The sequence below is a fragment of the Schistocerca gregaria genome, chromosome 9 (genome assembly GCF_023897955.1).
Source record: "Schistocerca gregaria isolate iqSchGreg1 chromosome 9, iqSchGreg1.2, whole genome shotgun sequence".
NCBI lineage: Eukaryota > Metazoa > Arthropoda > Insecta > Orthoptera > Acrididae > Schistocerca > Schistocerca gregaria.
In genome coordinates, this window is record NC_064928.1 from 213,006,545 (window position 1) to 213,021,222 (window position 14,678).

The 14,678-nt window shown below is 44.4% G+C and overlaps 1 protein-coding gene across 1 annotated transcript in view; it reads left to right on the forward strand.

Moving 5' to 3' along the window:
- Positions 1-14,678, forward strand: part of LOC126291646 (E3 ubiquitin-protein ligase UHRF1-like) — a 163,284-nt gene that overhangs the window by 88,389 nt on the left and 60,217 nt on the right. The window contains exon 6 of the mRNA XM_049985213.1: positions 13,403-13,589. Within this exon, the coding sequence (XP_049841170.1) occupies positions 13,403-13,589 (187 nt within the window). The remainder of the gene's footprint in view (positions 1-13,402; positions 13,590-14,678) is intronic.

Genomic DNA, 14,678 nt, shown 5'->3' on the forward strand with positions numbered 1-14,678 from the left:
CGATTGAACTTAGGATCCAGGCCCACCGGAAGAAGGGAAAGAGCGTCGGCATTGGCATGCTGTCCGGTAGGGCGAAAATGAATGTCATAATGGTACTTAGAGAGGAACAAGGCCCAGTGCTGCAGTTTGTGGGCCGCCCTATCCGGAATCTGAGAGACGGGGCCAAATACCGATATTAATGGCTTATGGTGAGTGATTAACTGAAACTTCGTGCCATACAAGATAGGGTGAAAATTTGTAACAGCGTAGAGAATGGCCAAAGCCTCTTTTTCCGCCTGGGAATAATGGGCCTGCGAAGGACTAAGAGTTTTAGACGCAAACGCCAGTGGCTGTTCGGAGCCATCCCAGTTGCGATGGGCCAGGGCCGCCTCCACCCCATACTGTGAAGCATGTGTGGCCAGGACCAACGGCTTATTGGGGTCAAAAGTAGCCAAACAAAGCCTGACGTGAGGAGGCCCTTAGAGGTGAATGCGTGCTCGCATGCAGGTGACCAATCAAAAGAAACACCCTTACACAGAAGTCAGTACAGGGGGCGGGCTATGGTGGAAGCATTGGGAATGAACTGCTGGTAATAGGCAATCTTGCCTAAAAAAGCTTGCAACTCCTTCATCGAAGCAGGCCACGGAAGATAGATGATACCTTGGACCAAACTTCCTAGTGGCTGGACGCCCTGCTGAGAGATGGTGTAGCCCACACACTCAATGGACGGTTGGAAGAAGTTCGATTTACGCAGGTTGCAACGCAGGCACATGGACCTGAATTTGAGAAAGAGGGTTCAAAGATTGTGCAAGTGTTCCTTCGTACTGTGGCCTGTGACAATTATGTCGTCCAGGTAATTAATACAATGAGGGATTATCGACGTGACGTGTTCAAGATAATGCTGAAATATCGTCGGGGCACCGGATATACCGAGGGCCAACCGCCGGTATTGGTAAAGGCCAAACGGGGTGTTGATGACCGCCAGCCGTTTGGAGTCCTCATCAAGTGGTATCTGATGATTAGCCTCCGAAAGATCGATTTTCGAAAAATATTGGCCTCCCGCCACATCAGAGAACAATTCATCAAACGAGGCAAGGGATAGGTGTCCGCCACCAATTGGGAATTAATGATGGCCTTGAAATCGCCACAAAGTCGTAATTTTTCCCCAAGGGTTTCCTGACAATAACGAGGGGCGAAGCCTAGTCACTAGAAGAAATGGGAGGAATGACCCCGAGGGCTGTCAGCCGGTCTAGCTCTGCTTTTACCTGAGGGCGGAGAGCCAAGGGGGAGCCAAGGGTATCTGCCTCGTGCGTAGAAAATTCGGGCGAGGCGATGCCGTCAACGTTAAGTGAGCTTCAAAGTCTGCAACATGCCCCAGGCCCTCCTCAAAGATATCCTTAAAGTCAGAGGTCAAAGATTCCAATGATGGATAGGGAACGTCTTTGTAGACCAACTGTATTGTGCCTGCGATAGAAAAACCGAAGGCTTGAAGGGCATCCAATCCAAAAAGGTTAGCGGAGCTCACATCCCTGACAACAATAAAAGTAAGAGGCCGAGTGACTGATTTGTAAGTAACGTCGGTAATGAATTGACCCAGTAGGGGAATGAACTGTTTACCATAACTGCGGAGACGCCGGTAAACTGGCGCCAACGGGGGCAACCCAAGGTCAGAGTAAGTTTGTGCATTCAACAAGGAAACTGCCGCACCCTTATCTACTTGCAGTTGTAATCGGCGCGACCGAACATACACCTCGATAAAGAGTTTGTGTGCCAATGCGTCGGGAGCCTGGCCTGATGACTTCCTAAATGTCAGCGTCCATGTCCTCTGTACCTGCTTCCTTCAATTCTTTTGAGGCTGAGCAGCAAACTTTAGCAATGTGCCCTTTTTTATTCCATGTGCGACAAACGGCCCAATGTTGGGGGTACTCTGACCGATCATGATGTATATACCACAATGCACAGGATGGTAACGGGCCGGTGGCTGGAACATTGTTCACGCGCTGTGCGGGAGCGGCTGTATTGGCCGGATTGTACCGCTCGCACATCGTCCACTCCGGACGCAGTGGCCGCGACCGCGCTGCCCTGAACCGCTGCGACATCGCACCACGCTTCCAACTATTGACCTGCGGCGTGAGAGACTTCATACGATTGAGCAATGGACAGGACTCTCTGAAGGGAAGTGTCTTCCAACTGCAGGGCCCGTTGTTGGACCTCCCTATCAGGGGCCGAATGAACAATGACGTCACACACCATAATGTGGGCATACAACTCTCGTGACTGCTCTGTGACAAAATGACACTTGCGACTAAGACCGTGCAGGGTAACGGCCATGCACGGTAAGACTAATGGGGTTGTTTCTTGCATTAATATAAATCAACCCTAGACGCCACAACATGCGTGCGGCGGTGATAATATGAAGACAGCAATGAACACAATGCGTCAAAAGACAAGGACGAGGGTTACTGCAACAGCGCTAGCTGCCGCAAAACTTGATACAGCGAGGAGGATATCCAAGACAAGAAAAGAGTATGACATATCTCTGGATCGGCAACATGAAATGCCTGGAAATGCTGCCGAAGGCAATGTTCATATGCGTCCCAATCCTCCGCCGTCTCTTCATACAGGGGAAAGGGAGGAGGGAACGGCGCTGGAGCAGACTGCGTGGAGAGCAACGGCGGAAGCACTTGTTTCGTGGTGGCCGTGAGCTCCATCTGTTCCTCAACCAAAACCCACACTAAATCCTCCATGCTATGGATAAGCTGCAAAACCGGAACAACGATGCAACACGCGAATGAACAACCCTACTCATCGCCAATTGTGTATTAACACGATTTACCTTGTCCGTCGCACTTCACCTAGTGTAGACTAGGAGCTGTCTGCTAGGCATGCCCGATGTAAGACTGACTGGGCACAGCCCGTGCTGCCTAAGTTATTGTTGTTCCACCGGCAGAGGGCACGGCTGAATTCTCGCGCGTCCTCTGGTGGATGGGACTTTACTTTCGGCAACTACTGTCCGTGACACGCGGTGCCGATGTGCGCCTCTCGCGATCTTTCTGGTGGCCACTGCAGTAGTAGTGATGAAGAATAAGCTGAAGTTTAAGAGATTAGTCAGCAAGAATCATTACGTAAAGAAGTGGGATGCGGAAATGCTTAAAGTTCTTTAAGGCTTTAGGTTCGGCCAAATTCCCCTGCGACCTTTTCTTCTACTCCTTCCCCTGCAACTGCATTCCAGTCACCCATGACTATTAGGTTTTCATCTCCCTATACATGCTGTATTACGCTTTTAATATCCTCATATACTTTCTCTGTCTCTTCACCTTCAGCTTGCAATGTTGGCATGTATACCTGCCCAGTAGGGAGTACAGTTGAATAGGAATGGACATCTCTAAAAAAGGCAATCATGGAAGTTGGAAAGAAAAAGAAGGTAACTGTGAAGAAACTGTGGGTAACAGAAGCAATACTTCCATTTATCGATGAAAGAAGAGACACAAATGTTCAAGGAAATTCTGGAATACAGAAATACAAGTTGCTGAGGAATGAAATAAATAGGAAGTGCCTGGGAAGCTAAGACAAAATGGCTTCATGAAAAATGCGAAGAAATCGATAAAGAAATTATTGTCGGAGGACAGACTCAGCGTATAGGAAAGTCAAAACAACCTTCGGTGAAATTAAGAGCAAGGGTGGTAACATTGAGAGTGCAATGGGGAATCTACTGTTACCCCTCTTTGAGGGGGAAGATTTGTTTGATGCGATAGAAGAAAAAACTGGAGTCGATTTAGAAGAGATAGAGGATCCAGTACTAGAATCAGAATTTAACAGAACTTAGGAAGACTTAAGAACAAATAAGGCAGAATGGATAGATAACATTCCATCAGAATTTCTGAAATCATTGAGGGAAGTGGCAACAAAACAACTATACACTTCATAGGATTTGTCGACCTGGAAGAGGCATACGACAATGTAAAATGGCACAAGACTTTCAAAATTCTGAGAAAAATAGGATCTAGGTTTTCCGTGATTTCCCTAATCGCTCCAGGCAAATGCCGGGATGGTTCCTTTGCAATGGCACAGCCAACTTCATTCCCCCTAATCCGATGAGACTGATGACCTCGCTGTTTGGTCTCTTCTGCCAAAACAACCCAACCAACTAAAGTGTAGAATGGGACAGGAACTGTATCCATATGAGACGATAGGCCAAACCAGTGCTGATTTAAAGGCTCAAAGCATTAAATTTCAAATAGTTCTTTCTGAAGCAACTACTGAATTAAATGCCAAATTAGATACAACTAATGCTAAAAAAACAGACCAGCAAGTCAATAAGTTAGAGGAACATACTGTTGAATCTCACAAGGAAATGATTCAAATAAATTAAAAGATATCAGAATTAAAAACAACCATACTTAATTTCCAGGCTGAATTATATGCTAAGATAATTGAACAGTATGATCTATTGAGGAACAAAGTATATTAATAATTTAGAGATCTGAATGAAGGTGTAAAAGAGATTACGGCATTTACTGAACAAGGATTTACTGAAGCACATAAATGTCAAGGCCTGATGGTGAGATGTAATGTTTTAGGACAAGGCAAAGAGTCATCAGATGCAGCAGTCTCATGTTTTACTTTCGCAACTTTGGAGGAACAAGTAAGTGATTTAATTGATCAAAAGGTCCAAGTAAAGAGAGATTCATCTGTCAGTGAACCTAAGTTGACAGTTGACAGTAAGAAAAAATGGAAATATATGCCTCTGGCAGGCACTTAAATGTGATTTGCAGGGTATCCATGTAGATGTAAGTTTAAAAGCAGAAAATAATTTTAATTATATTGTACACGAGGAATCAATATGGGAAAAATTGTGTAAATTTAGTACACAGCTGCAGCTGAACTGTTGGAAGATATACACAAGGAAGTTCTCGGATAATTTAGAACTAATTAAAATGAATTTGGTTGTCAAATAGTATTTGATGTCTGTTTACATGAAATGTTTGATTTTGATATAAAATTACATGAAATTAGGAGTTAAAATTACTGATGCAAGGCAAAAAGAGATGGGACCAATAACTGAAATATTTCTAAGAAAATAAATACATTGATAGAATTGCGTGCATTCACTATCAGAAATGTTTCCTTTGCTATTCTTTCTGCTATCTTTCATATTGTCGTAATTGATATGGACCCTCTCCTACGGATGGTCAGGGTTGGGTCTTGGCGAGAAACGTTGCACAGTAGCCTCCCGATTTGGGAAACAGGTGTGAACCATCACTGAGGCTTTTGCAGTGAAGGTGAGCTGAATTGCCAATATTTATCCTCATTGATTGATGATGTGGGAGGAGCGCTGTTCAGCTGGAACTCTACTGACTGTATGGCAATAGGAAAGGCCAATGTCAGTTTCTGTGGTGCTGGCGGAACTGGCTGGTCAGCTGCCAGAACTGCGCACAGCTGTGCACTGTCACTGGGCCTTCTCGGCATGTGATGTCAATGAGTAGCTTGCTTACACACAGCTGTGAGGTGCTAGTGTTTGCCCCACACCCGACACTGCACAGTGAGGTGTGAGTGAAGACATCTAGAATGGTGGCTGCCGCAGTTGGATCGTGACCGGAACTTCATCAGTTTGCTTGACGGATGTTTCAGTATCAATAAGAGAAGGCATTTGTTACCTGCCCATTAGTATTAGAAGAAGTTACACTTGACACAGTGGGGGGAGCATTTAGATTAACATATTGAAGTCTCTCAGAATACACTGGCAGTCCAGATGACCATGAACTTGGCTGAGCCTTAAGGCACGAAAAGATGATGATGTGTGAGAATCATCAGCTGACTGTCACATCTGATGGTGACTGAAACTACGCTGAGCATCAGAAGCAATCCTTGAAATATAGCAATGTTAAAAACTTCACTAAAACAGGGATCGGATGCAACCAACCGTTTGGCCTCAATGTCTCTATCTGAGGCTAGGTGCACAATCACAACACGAATCAATCATTCTGCTTAGGAAACTTTACAGTTCTGATAAGTGAAACTGTACTAACACACAAGATCCTGCAACTCAGCACTTCACGCTGTGTAAATGTGTTCAAGCTGTTTATCACACTTATTAAATTGGAGTCTAGCTTAAGCAGGATAAATTAAGTACGACTGTAGCATTTAGTTAACAGAGCACTTAGTTCATCAAAATACAAATTGCTGGGGTTCATAAGTGATCGTAACTTTTGTGCCGCTTTCCACTAGTGACTGCTAGAAGACGAGAATAAAGATTATACTGCTTACCAGAAATTCTATAGGCAAAACAGTGTAGTGCTCTCTGAAGTTACATCAAAACAGACAATTGGCAGTGTGGACTTAGCGATGATCACTGACATTGTTACTGCTATTGAGACAACAGTTGCAGGAGGGCAGCATGCTGTTCTAGCTGTTGCGGCTGCTGTTCTGGTGGCACTGCCGTTGTGGTGACAGTTGTTGCATTTAGTTGCTGCCATTGCTGGTGTTGCAGTGACAGTTCCAGAAACTTAGGATTCACTACACTGACACTGAGTGTGAATGGTTCACTGAAAGCCCAGTATGGTAAGACCTCATTGCCACTTTTCTGTCTGCTTCTGATACTAAAATGTAATCTGTAAACAAAGCCAAATTCATCGTAAGCTAGGAGCGAGAAAATCAGTGTCCAAAACAGAGTTCTCGTTGTGAACGGCAGCAAGGTCAGCTGGTAAAACTCGTGCATTGTTGACTATGACAGTGAAGTAGCAGCTGCATGCCATGCCTCATTCCTGCGTGAGCGGACTGTCCCACACAATGTGTCATGTATGCTTCTTGCAGCGATCATCGTCAATCGCAAGATGCAGCACCTCTTAAGCTGCGATTGTCGATCCCAAGATGCAGCACCCCTTAAGCTGCCATTGACGTGAATACTAAAGTTTTTCAAAATCATTTTAGACATATGTTAGTTTTGTTCCATTGACAAGTCCTTTCTCATTCTGATCTGACACTCCATCTCTGATAACAGGATGGTAACCCCTAAGCTTTCTTTTGTTTAGGACTGAATAGCCACTGCTTTGTGTGATCCTTGTCACAGCTACAGTGTTCCATATCAGTTCAGCAGAGTAATGTGTAATCTTGTGTCTACCTAGCCAGCAAATGATGATTGTGATTGTTAAACCACATAATAATTTAGTGGTTAAAAATTGGTAGCCATTTTCAGGTTTTTGTTACCTGTTTCGCATGTGATGCGTATGCAGATGAACACTGTGCGCCTTCAAGTTGGAACGGCGATTGCAGTATTACCATGAGTTGCTCTACCTGTGAGGGCTTTGTGCCTTCGCCATACTTGGAGTAGCACAGTGTACCACCAAGTAAAAACACATGCCATAACAATGCGATGTGGCATCGGGGTATAACAGAAGAAGTCATTTGTAATGTAAAAAGTGTTTTTTCTAATGTCAGATCTTGAGTCATATACTTGTGTAATGTTTCCTGTGTTATAAAATACTGTATGGAAGATTTCAGTGCATATTCAGAAGAAAGTATAAAAAGTTGTTACAGAATATAAAGTTAAATGCTTTTTAAATTTTGTCAGTTTGATCATAAGCAAAACTGCAAAGATGATGAAGTCCACAAAGTCTGCACTAGTGACTTTGAAAGAGAATTTGCTTTTCTATGTGCAGATGTTCAGAATGAAGAGGAGACAATAAACTTGAATCTGAACATGCTTACATTAAAAAGGAGAACACTGCACAGCCTATTTCTAGTGCCTTTTTACAGTAATGTGCAATTGAATGAACTTTTGGTGTTTCTGCACGTGTAAGGAGGTCACCTTTCAAGTTTTAACAGACAATCACTAAATATTCCTATTCAGATAACATTAATGTTGTTTAACATTTGCTGTTAAACAGCAGTAGCTCCAAAATAGGCAGTCATTTGTTTGCAGTGAGTGTGCAGAGAAAGAGGGTTATGAAATAAGGAAATGTCCATTGAAGGTTTGCATTGGATGACTATTGTATGGCTTTTGTAAAGACCTAATTTAACAATAACATGTTGAACATTTTGTTCAACTTTTGGTAATCAGTTGTCATCAGAAACGTGATCTCCAATTGGTTTGTAGAATCTCGTCAGGACCGTTGAGGCGTGGCAACTTATATTGCCCCTCTCTAGAGCCTGTGTACCAAGAGAATGACTCATGCGAGCACAGTGACAGATGGTCTGAAGCGGGTTCAGTCAAGTGCATAGCTCAAAATGGTTCAAATGGCTCTGAGCACTATGGGACTTAACATCTGAGGTCATCAGTCCCCTAGAACTTAGAACAACTTAAACCTAACTAACCTAAGGACAGCACACACATCCATGCCCGAGGCAGGATTCTAACCTGCGACTGTAGTGGTCGCGTAGTTGCTGACTGTAGCGCTCAGAACCGCTCGGCCACTCCAGCCGGCAGTACATAGCTCTAATTTTTATCCGCTAGAGGACAGTAGTGCACAGACACATTCAAGAGATAGGTAAAGAGAATGTGATTCTTCAGTTTCTCCCAACGTATTTTTTGCCTGAACCGTCCACAGGTGTACTGCCGGTCCATGTTGTCCAACAGGCACAATATTTTGGTGATCAGACATGTCGCCATCGTCAGGTGTGCTGACAAACTGAGCTCCTATGGGCAGGCGGCCGTGTTAAATCCCCTCCCCTCATGATGCTTTCTCTCCACAGTCCACTCCCGCGCATCAGCGGTCGCTGAGATGCTAGCATCAGCATCTGTGGTGGCCCGTTTGTTTCCTTTGCTGAGCGACTTTTTAATTACACTCAGTTCTGGTTCCCATGCCCTGCTGAGGTTGTAGCTGTAATCTCGGTTGATGAGTCCGTCCCTGGTACAAATTTCGATAGCCTCTCTAACGATGCTCTCCCAGTATTTAGATGTCTGTGCCAAGACCCTGGTATGTTGGTAGTCTATTTTGTGATTTTTGGACAAACAGAGCTCTGCCACTGCCGACTTGTTGCGGTACCCTAGTCGAGTGTGCCTCTGATGTTCTCCGCAATGATCTTCGATGGTGTGCACTCTCTGTCCAGTATAAGTCTTCCCACATTGACACACTACCTGGTATATGCCGGCCTTCCGCAAACCGAGATTGTCTTTGACACTTCCCAATAACACTCATGTTTTATTTGCTCAGCAAAGGAAACGAATGGGTGACTAGGGCAGACGAGACAATTACACCGCCGCCACCACAGATGCTGACGCCAGCGTCTCAGTGACCACTGACACGCGGGCGCAGACTGCGGAGAGAATGCCTCACAAGGGGAGGGGATTTAATACAGCAGCTCGCCCTCAGGAGATCAGTTCATTAGTGCACCTGACAATGGCAACATGTCTGATCACTGAAGTATTGTGCCTGTTGGACACTATGAACCGGCAGTACACTCGTGGACTGTTTGAACAGGTAAAGAGAATGTTTTTGTGAATTGTTCTGTTTATTTCTGGAAGTGTTTTTGTTTATTTATATTTGGACAGTTTTGTATATGCTTTTAGTAGTGTGAATGATGCATGAATGTGGTCTAAAGCAAATATGTAGATCATTGTTCTTCTAATGAACACTGTAGTGTGAGAAAGTTTTAAGACAGTGTGTGCAGATGACGGGGGAATTTTGTATCATAATATGTTAAGTAAGTTTATGCTAAAAGGAAAGCTCATTCAAGTGGAGATAAATATAGTTAATAATGTAAAGTATAAACAAAATATCAGAATGTTAAATATTTATTTCAGGAAAAAGTACTGTTCGAAAGCATGTTATTTGTTGATGGGTTAGTCACAAAAAATGCAGACTAACACCGGAGAATAATGTATTTCTATTGGCCTTAGAGAAAACTGACTAATCAGAATGGAGTATTCTTCGCCCGTCTTTTCTCTTGGAGATATAGAATGCTTACAACAGTCTAAAGAGTTAGAGCTGAGCCTTTCAGTGGTATGTCCGTGTATAGTATGAGCTCCGAAAGAAGTTATAATTTGCCAGTTTTCGTTGTGCTGCATGTTTCAAAAGTGTTCTAAAGTGAGGACATATTTATTTGTTGATGAGAAAAGACAGTAATTCGAAGTGGCGCATTGAGCAGATCATTAAAAACCTGAGTGCATTGGACACTGATGAACTTAATAGTACGGTGTACATTTTCATGTTAGAACAAGCCGAGCTTAGTAGCTGTTCAGATTTTGGGAAATACATTACCATAAACTTGCTAATGTAAATTAAAGGGTTTGTACATGACTGTGTTAAGATTAGCATGGGCGTGGCAGTGAACGTGTACATTATCAAGGTTCAGAATATACCAAAGTATTGCCAGTGTTTCCACCTTTCATTCAAAATTAAGACCTTTTCCACATTCTTGGAATAGTTATGTTGTATCCAGCCTAGTGTGAGTTTCAGTACGATAGGTTTCTGCTCAGCTTTCCTACTGGCGATCTGCTCCAATGAGTTCACAGGTAGGTGCAGGTAATAGACGAAAGAAACCGTGCCGCCACACTGAGCTTCCATCAGCAGTGAAATTTGTGAATGTTAATGTAAAAATGTTGTTCCAAAAACCAGCAATGCTGACACAGGCCACAGCTTGAGCCCAGTGCCACATACAGACTACTTAGCACAGGTAGCTATCGCTGCATTTCGACATATCGTCCACTTCCTGAATTGGTGGCATATATATCATCGGACTAACAGTGTGGGTCATACACGACACCCTCCACACGTCAGCCTCTGCTGCAGAGTGGACGATGTCGTCGTGATGGAGCTACCCTTGCTGCACCTGTGTTGCGAAATGATGTCCACTGCCTTATGGACATGTCATTGGGCCACTTCATCCTGTGATCTGAGGCACAGAGAGAGATCCTGGCAGCTTCACACTGTGAAAATGTCAGTTGTCGCCTGATGCGGTACCGCAACTTCCGGTCGCAGGGTAGTTCCTCATGGCATATACGTGCATTCGTCCTGCAAGTACCTTGCCTCTTGGCAGTTTGCGGGAACTGTGGGTGTGACTGCCACTCCTGCCATACTGATGGGGGGACATCCGAGGCTGCACTCGAAATGAGGATGCGCACATATAATTGTTAGAGTTTAATGGAATAATAAAAAATTATGTTTACCGATTGTTTTGCTGCAACCACCTATTACACACTCTGGTCTCTCTCACCAGCATACAAACCCAGCCTCCTGAAAAACACAAAGATGGCTCCTACTATCCACTAGCAGTTTTCACACCCCATCCCACTACATTTCTGTGTCAGTGCTGAACAATCGCCACGCACGCATGTCTGCTGTGCCGATTACTTGCTCTTCCGTCCCCGAATGTGGCCAAAACGAGCTCGTCAGTGTGGAAATTCGAACACTGTTGCGTATTTTCAATTCCGTAGACACTTTCTGAAGATTAGTCACTTTCCGGAGAACTGAGTCATAATCCAGAAAGTGGCCATTGTGTCAAAGTGCTGTGTTGGGTACCTACTACTAATGCCCCAGATAATGGGATTGGGCTCTGGCTGTTGCTTCTGCCATTACAATAACATGATTGCTGAAGCTCGGCATGTGACTTACTGTGAGACATAGTCGTTTTTAGGCATGTTGAAGACTGTAGTATATTAGAGTTGGCTTAAACATTTGCACTGATGAACCAAAACATTATGACCACTGCCCCTGTGAGATTGAATGCAGTAAGGAAGGAATGTCAGTGGAAGAGATATGAATGGACAGTCATTATAGTGAAAATATGGGCCGCAAATGCGTAAGTCCACTGATGCATGCAGTTTTGACAAAGAGTGCGTTTTTGTGGCTCTGCCGCTGCTGGAAATGAGAATCTCTGAAATGGCAAAGCGGTCGCCTGTTGGTGTACTTCTGTCATGAGCACCTAAGGAAAGTGATTGAAGGATGGTGAAGCAGTGACTAGGTTATATGGTTTTGGACAACTATGTCTTATCACAAAACATAGACATCAAAGGATCCCCCACTGTGTAATCTAGGATAGGCAGCAATCTGTGGTGGATCTGATGACAGACACAAGTGTTTTGAAGCACACTGTTCAAATGCCATCGCTGAACATGGAGATCAACATGACATAACCCCTGTGTGTTCCTGGGCACAGCAAAATTGAGTTTCCACCAGGCTGATGGATGGGTCCTTACACAACATCATCCAGGCGAAGAGTGCACAAAACGTGTCCGTGTCACAAATGCAGGTAGGAGAGAGAAGAATCATGGTATGGGTTACACTGAGTTGGGCTTCCATGGGATCTGTGGTGGAGTCATGACGGCAGCGAACTACGTGAACATTATTGTGGACCACCTGCATCGCTTCATGCTTGAAGTCTTTCTCTGTGGCAGTGACATTTTCCAGCAGGATAACTGTCTATGTTGCAAGGTTAGAATCATGCTGCAGTGGTTTGAGGCACATTACAGTGAACTCATATTGATGCCTTGGCCAGCAAATGTACTTGATTTATACCCATTGGGATACATATAGCGTGCCAGTAGCATGCCTGTAAACCAGTTGCTTGATTTGTGCGTAGACATCTGGAGCTGCAATGTCTGGAATCCTGTCAAGGACACGTAGAATCCATGCCGAGCAGAATCTCTGTTGCACAGTGTTTTAAAAGTGGAACAACAAGCTGTTAAACAGGTGGTCATAATGTTTTCGACTGTCCTTGCAGCTGCATGGTAGATCTATTCATGATTGGCCTTACGATATTTGACTGAAACTCAAAACTGGGCTTGTGTTAATTTGTGTCAGGAAATAATCAGAACGTTGGCTTGAGGGGGTAGGAGGGGGGGAGGGGGGAGGAACCCTTAGATATATTCGTACAAGCTGGTAACAGTGACGCAGTTGATTGTGTAGGTGCTCTGAACTGAATCGGAACCGTTGGAAGGAGTTCACTTGTGTGTCATTCCCATAAAAGATGATTACCTGTTTCTTTCGTTACCCTGGATATATCATGACCATTACTTTAGAGGATCAAATAGCAGTTCATGGCGAATGATAGATGGCTTGTTTGCGACAAGACATCGACAAAATGAGGAAAAATGGCTAAAGTGCACTTATGCTGTCAGCAGCTCTCACTTTGCATGACGATGTTGGCAATTCATTGACATCGATCATAGCCAGTTGTGTGGTGGTATATAATAGCCAATGAGAATCACTGACTCTAATGATTTCATTCAGCAGAAAATATGAAGTGATGTCATTTGTTTTCGATCTGATGTTGTTATGAATTTTAAGCTTGGGTACTGAGTGTTGTAAATGCTACAGCACAGTCTGACAGCATATAACTCAGATTTTGCTGTCCTCTCACAGTATATCTGACAGCCATTTTATCATCACTGGCAGCAGGCTATAGTTCTTCAGAGTGCAGTTTAGGAGTTTCTGTACCCTGTATGATGTCTTTTGTGCATATTAACTGCACAGTTTGCTTTTAGGTCCGGTTCGTGCCATCTGTGACAATTGCAATGACAACCCAGCTGCACAGTGTAGAGCTTGTAGCTGTCGAGTGTGTGGCCTGAAGAGCGAACCGTCCAAGCAAATCATGTGTGACGAATGTGACTCGCCGTACCACGTGTGGTGTCTTACGCCTCCACTGGCAGAAGTTCCGGATGTGGATCAGTGGTGAGCAAAAACTAGTTCTTCTTATATTAATGTTATCAAATGAAGAAGTCAGTCATCCAATCAATATTACCAGTTGAGACATTTATTCCACTAGTGGAAAAGATGTTCAATCCCTTACCTGTAAAACTCTTTAGGTCTCCAGTTAAACCTCAGTTACATTAGGGCAAATGGAAAATTTAATGGCCCAATGTAGAGATTGCATCAATACAAATGCAATGAAATTGATTTCGATATCTTGTTACATGTTTTAAAATATCGTGGTCACCACCACCACCACCACCACCGAGCGAGGTGGCGCAGTGGTTAGCACACTGGACTCGCATTCGGGAGAGCTATGGTTCAATCCCGCGTCCGGCCATCCTGATTTAGGTTTTCCGTGATTTCCCTAAATCACTCCAGGCAAATGCCGGGATGGTTCCTTTGAAAGGGCACGGCCGGCTTCCTTCCCCGTCCTTCCCTAATCCGATGAGACCGATGACCTCGCAGTATGGTCTCTTCCCTCAAACAACCAACCAACCAACCATCATCATCGTCACCATCATCATAATATTTGGAATAACCTTGCTTATATAGCTGTATGTAGTATTTCAAACAATGGAAACTCCAGGATGGAATGTAACAATATTATGGGAAGGAAAGTAGCTACTCACCATGCAGCGGAGATGCTGAGTCGCAGATAGGCACAACAAAAAAGACTGTCAGAATGTAAGCTTTCAGCCAACAATGCCTTTGTAAAAAATAGACAACAGACACATACACACAAATGTAACTCGCACACGACTGCAGCCTCTGGCAGTGGAAGCCATTCTGCGAGCAACAGTAGCAGTGCATGATGGGAGTGGCAACTGACCTGGGATGAGGAGGAGGCTGAGGCAAGGGGGGGGGGGGGGCGGATAGCAGGGTAGGGGTGGGGGACAGTGAAGTGCTGCTGGGAGCATGCAAGGACCAGGTGGAGAGAGGGTAGGGCAGCTAGGTGCAGATGGAGAGCAGGAAAAGGGGTGTGTGTGTGTGTGTGTGTGTGTGTGTGTGTGTGTGTGTAAGGGGAGGAGTACGGAAAAAGGAGAGAAAGCGACTGGGTGTGTTGGTGGA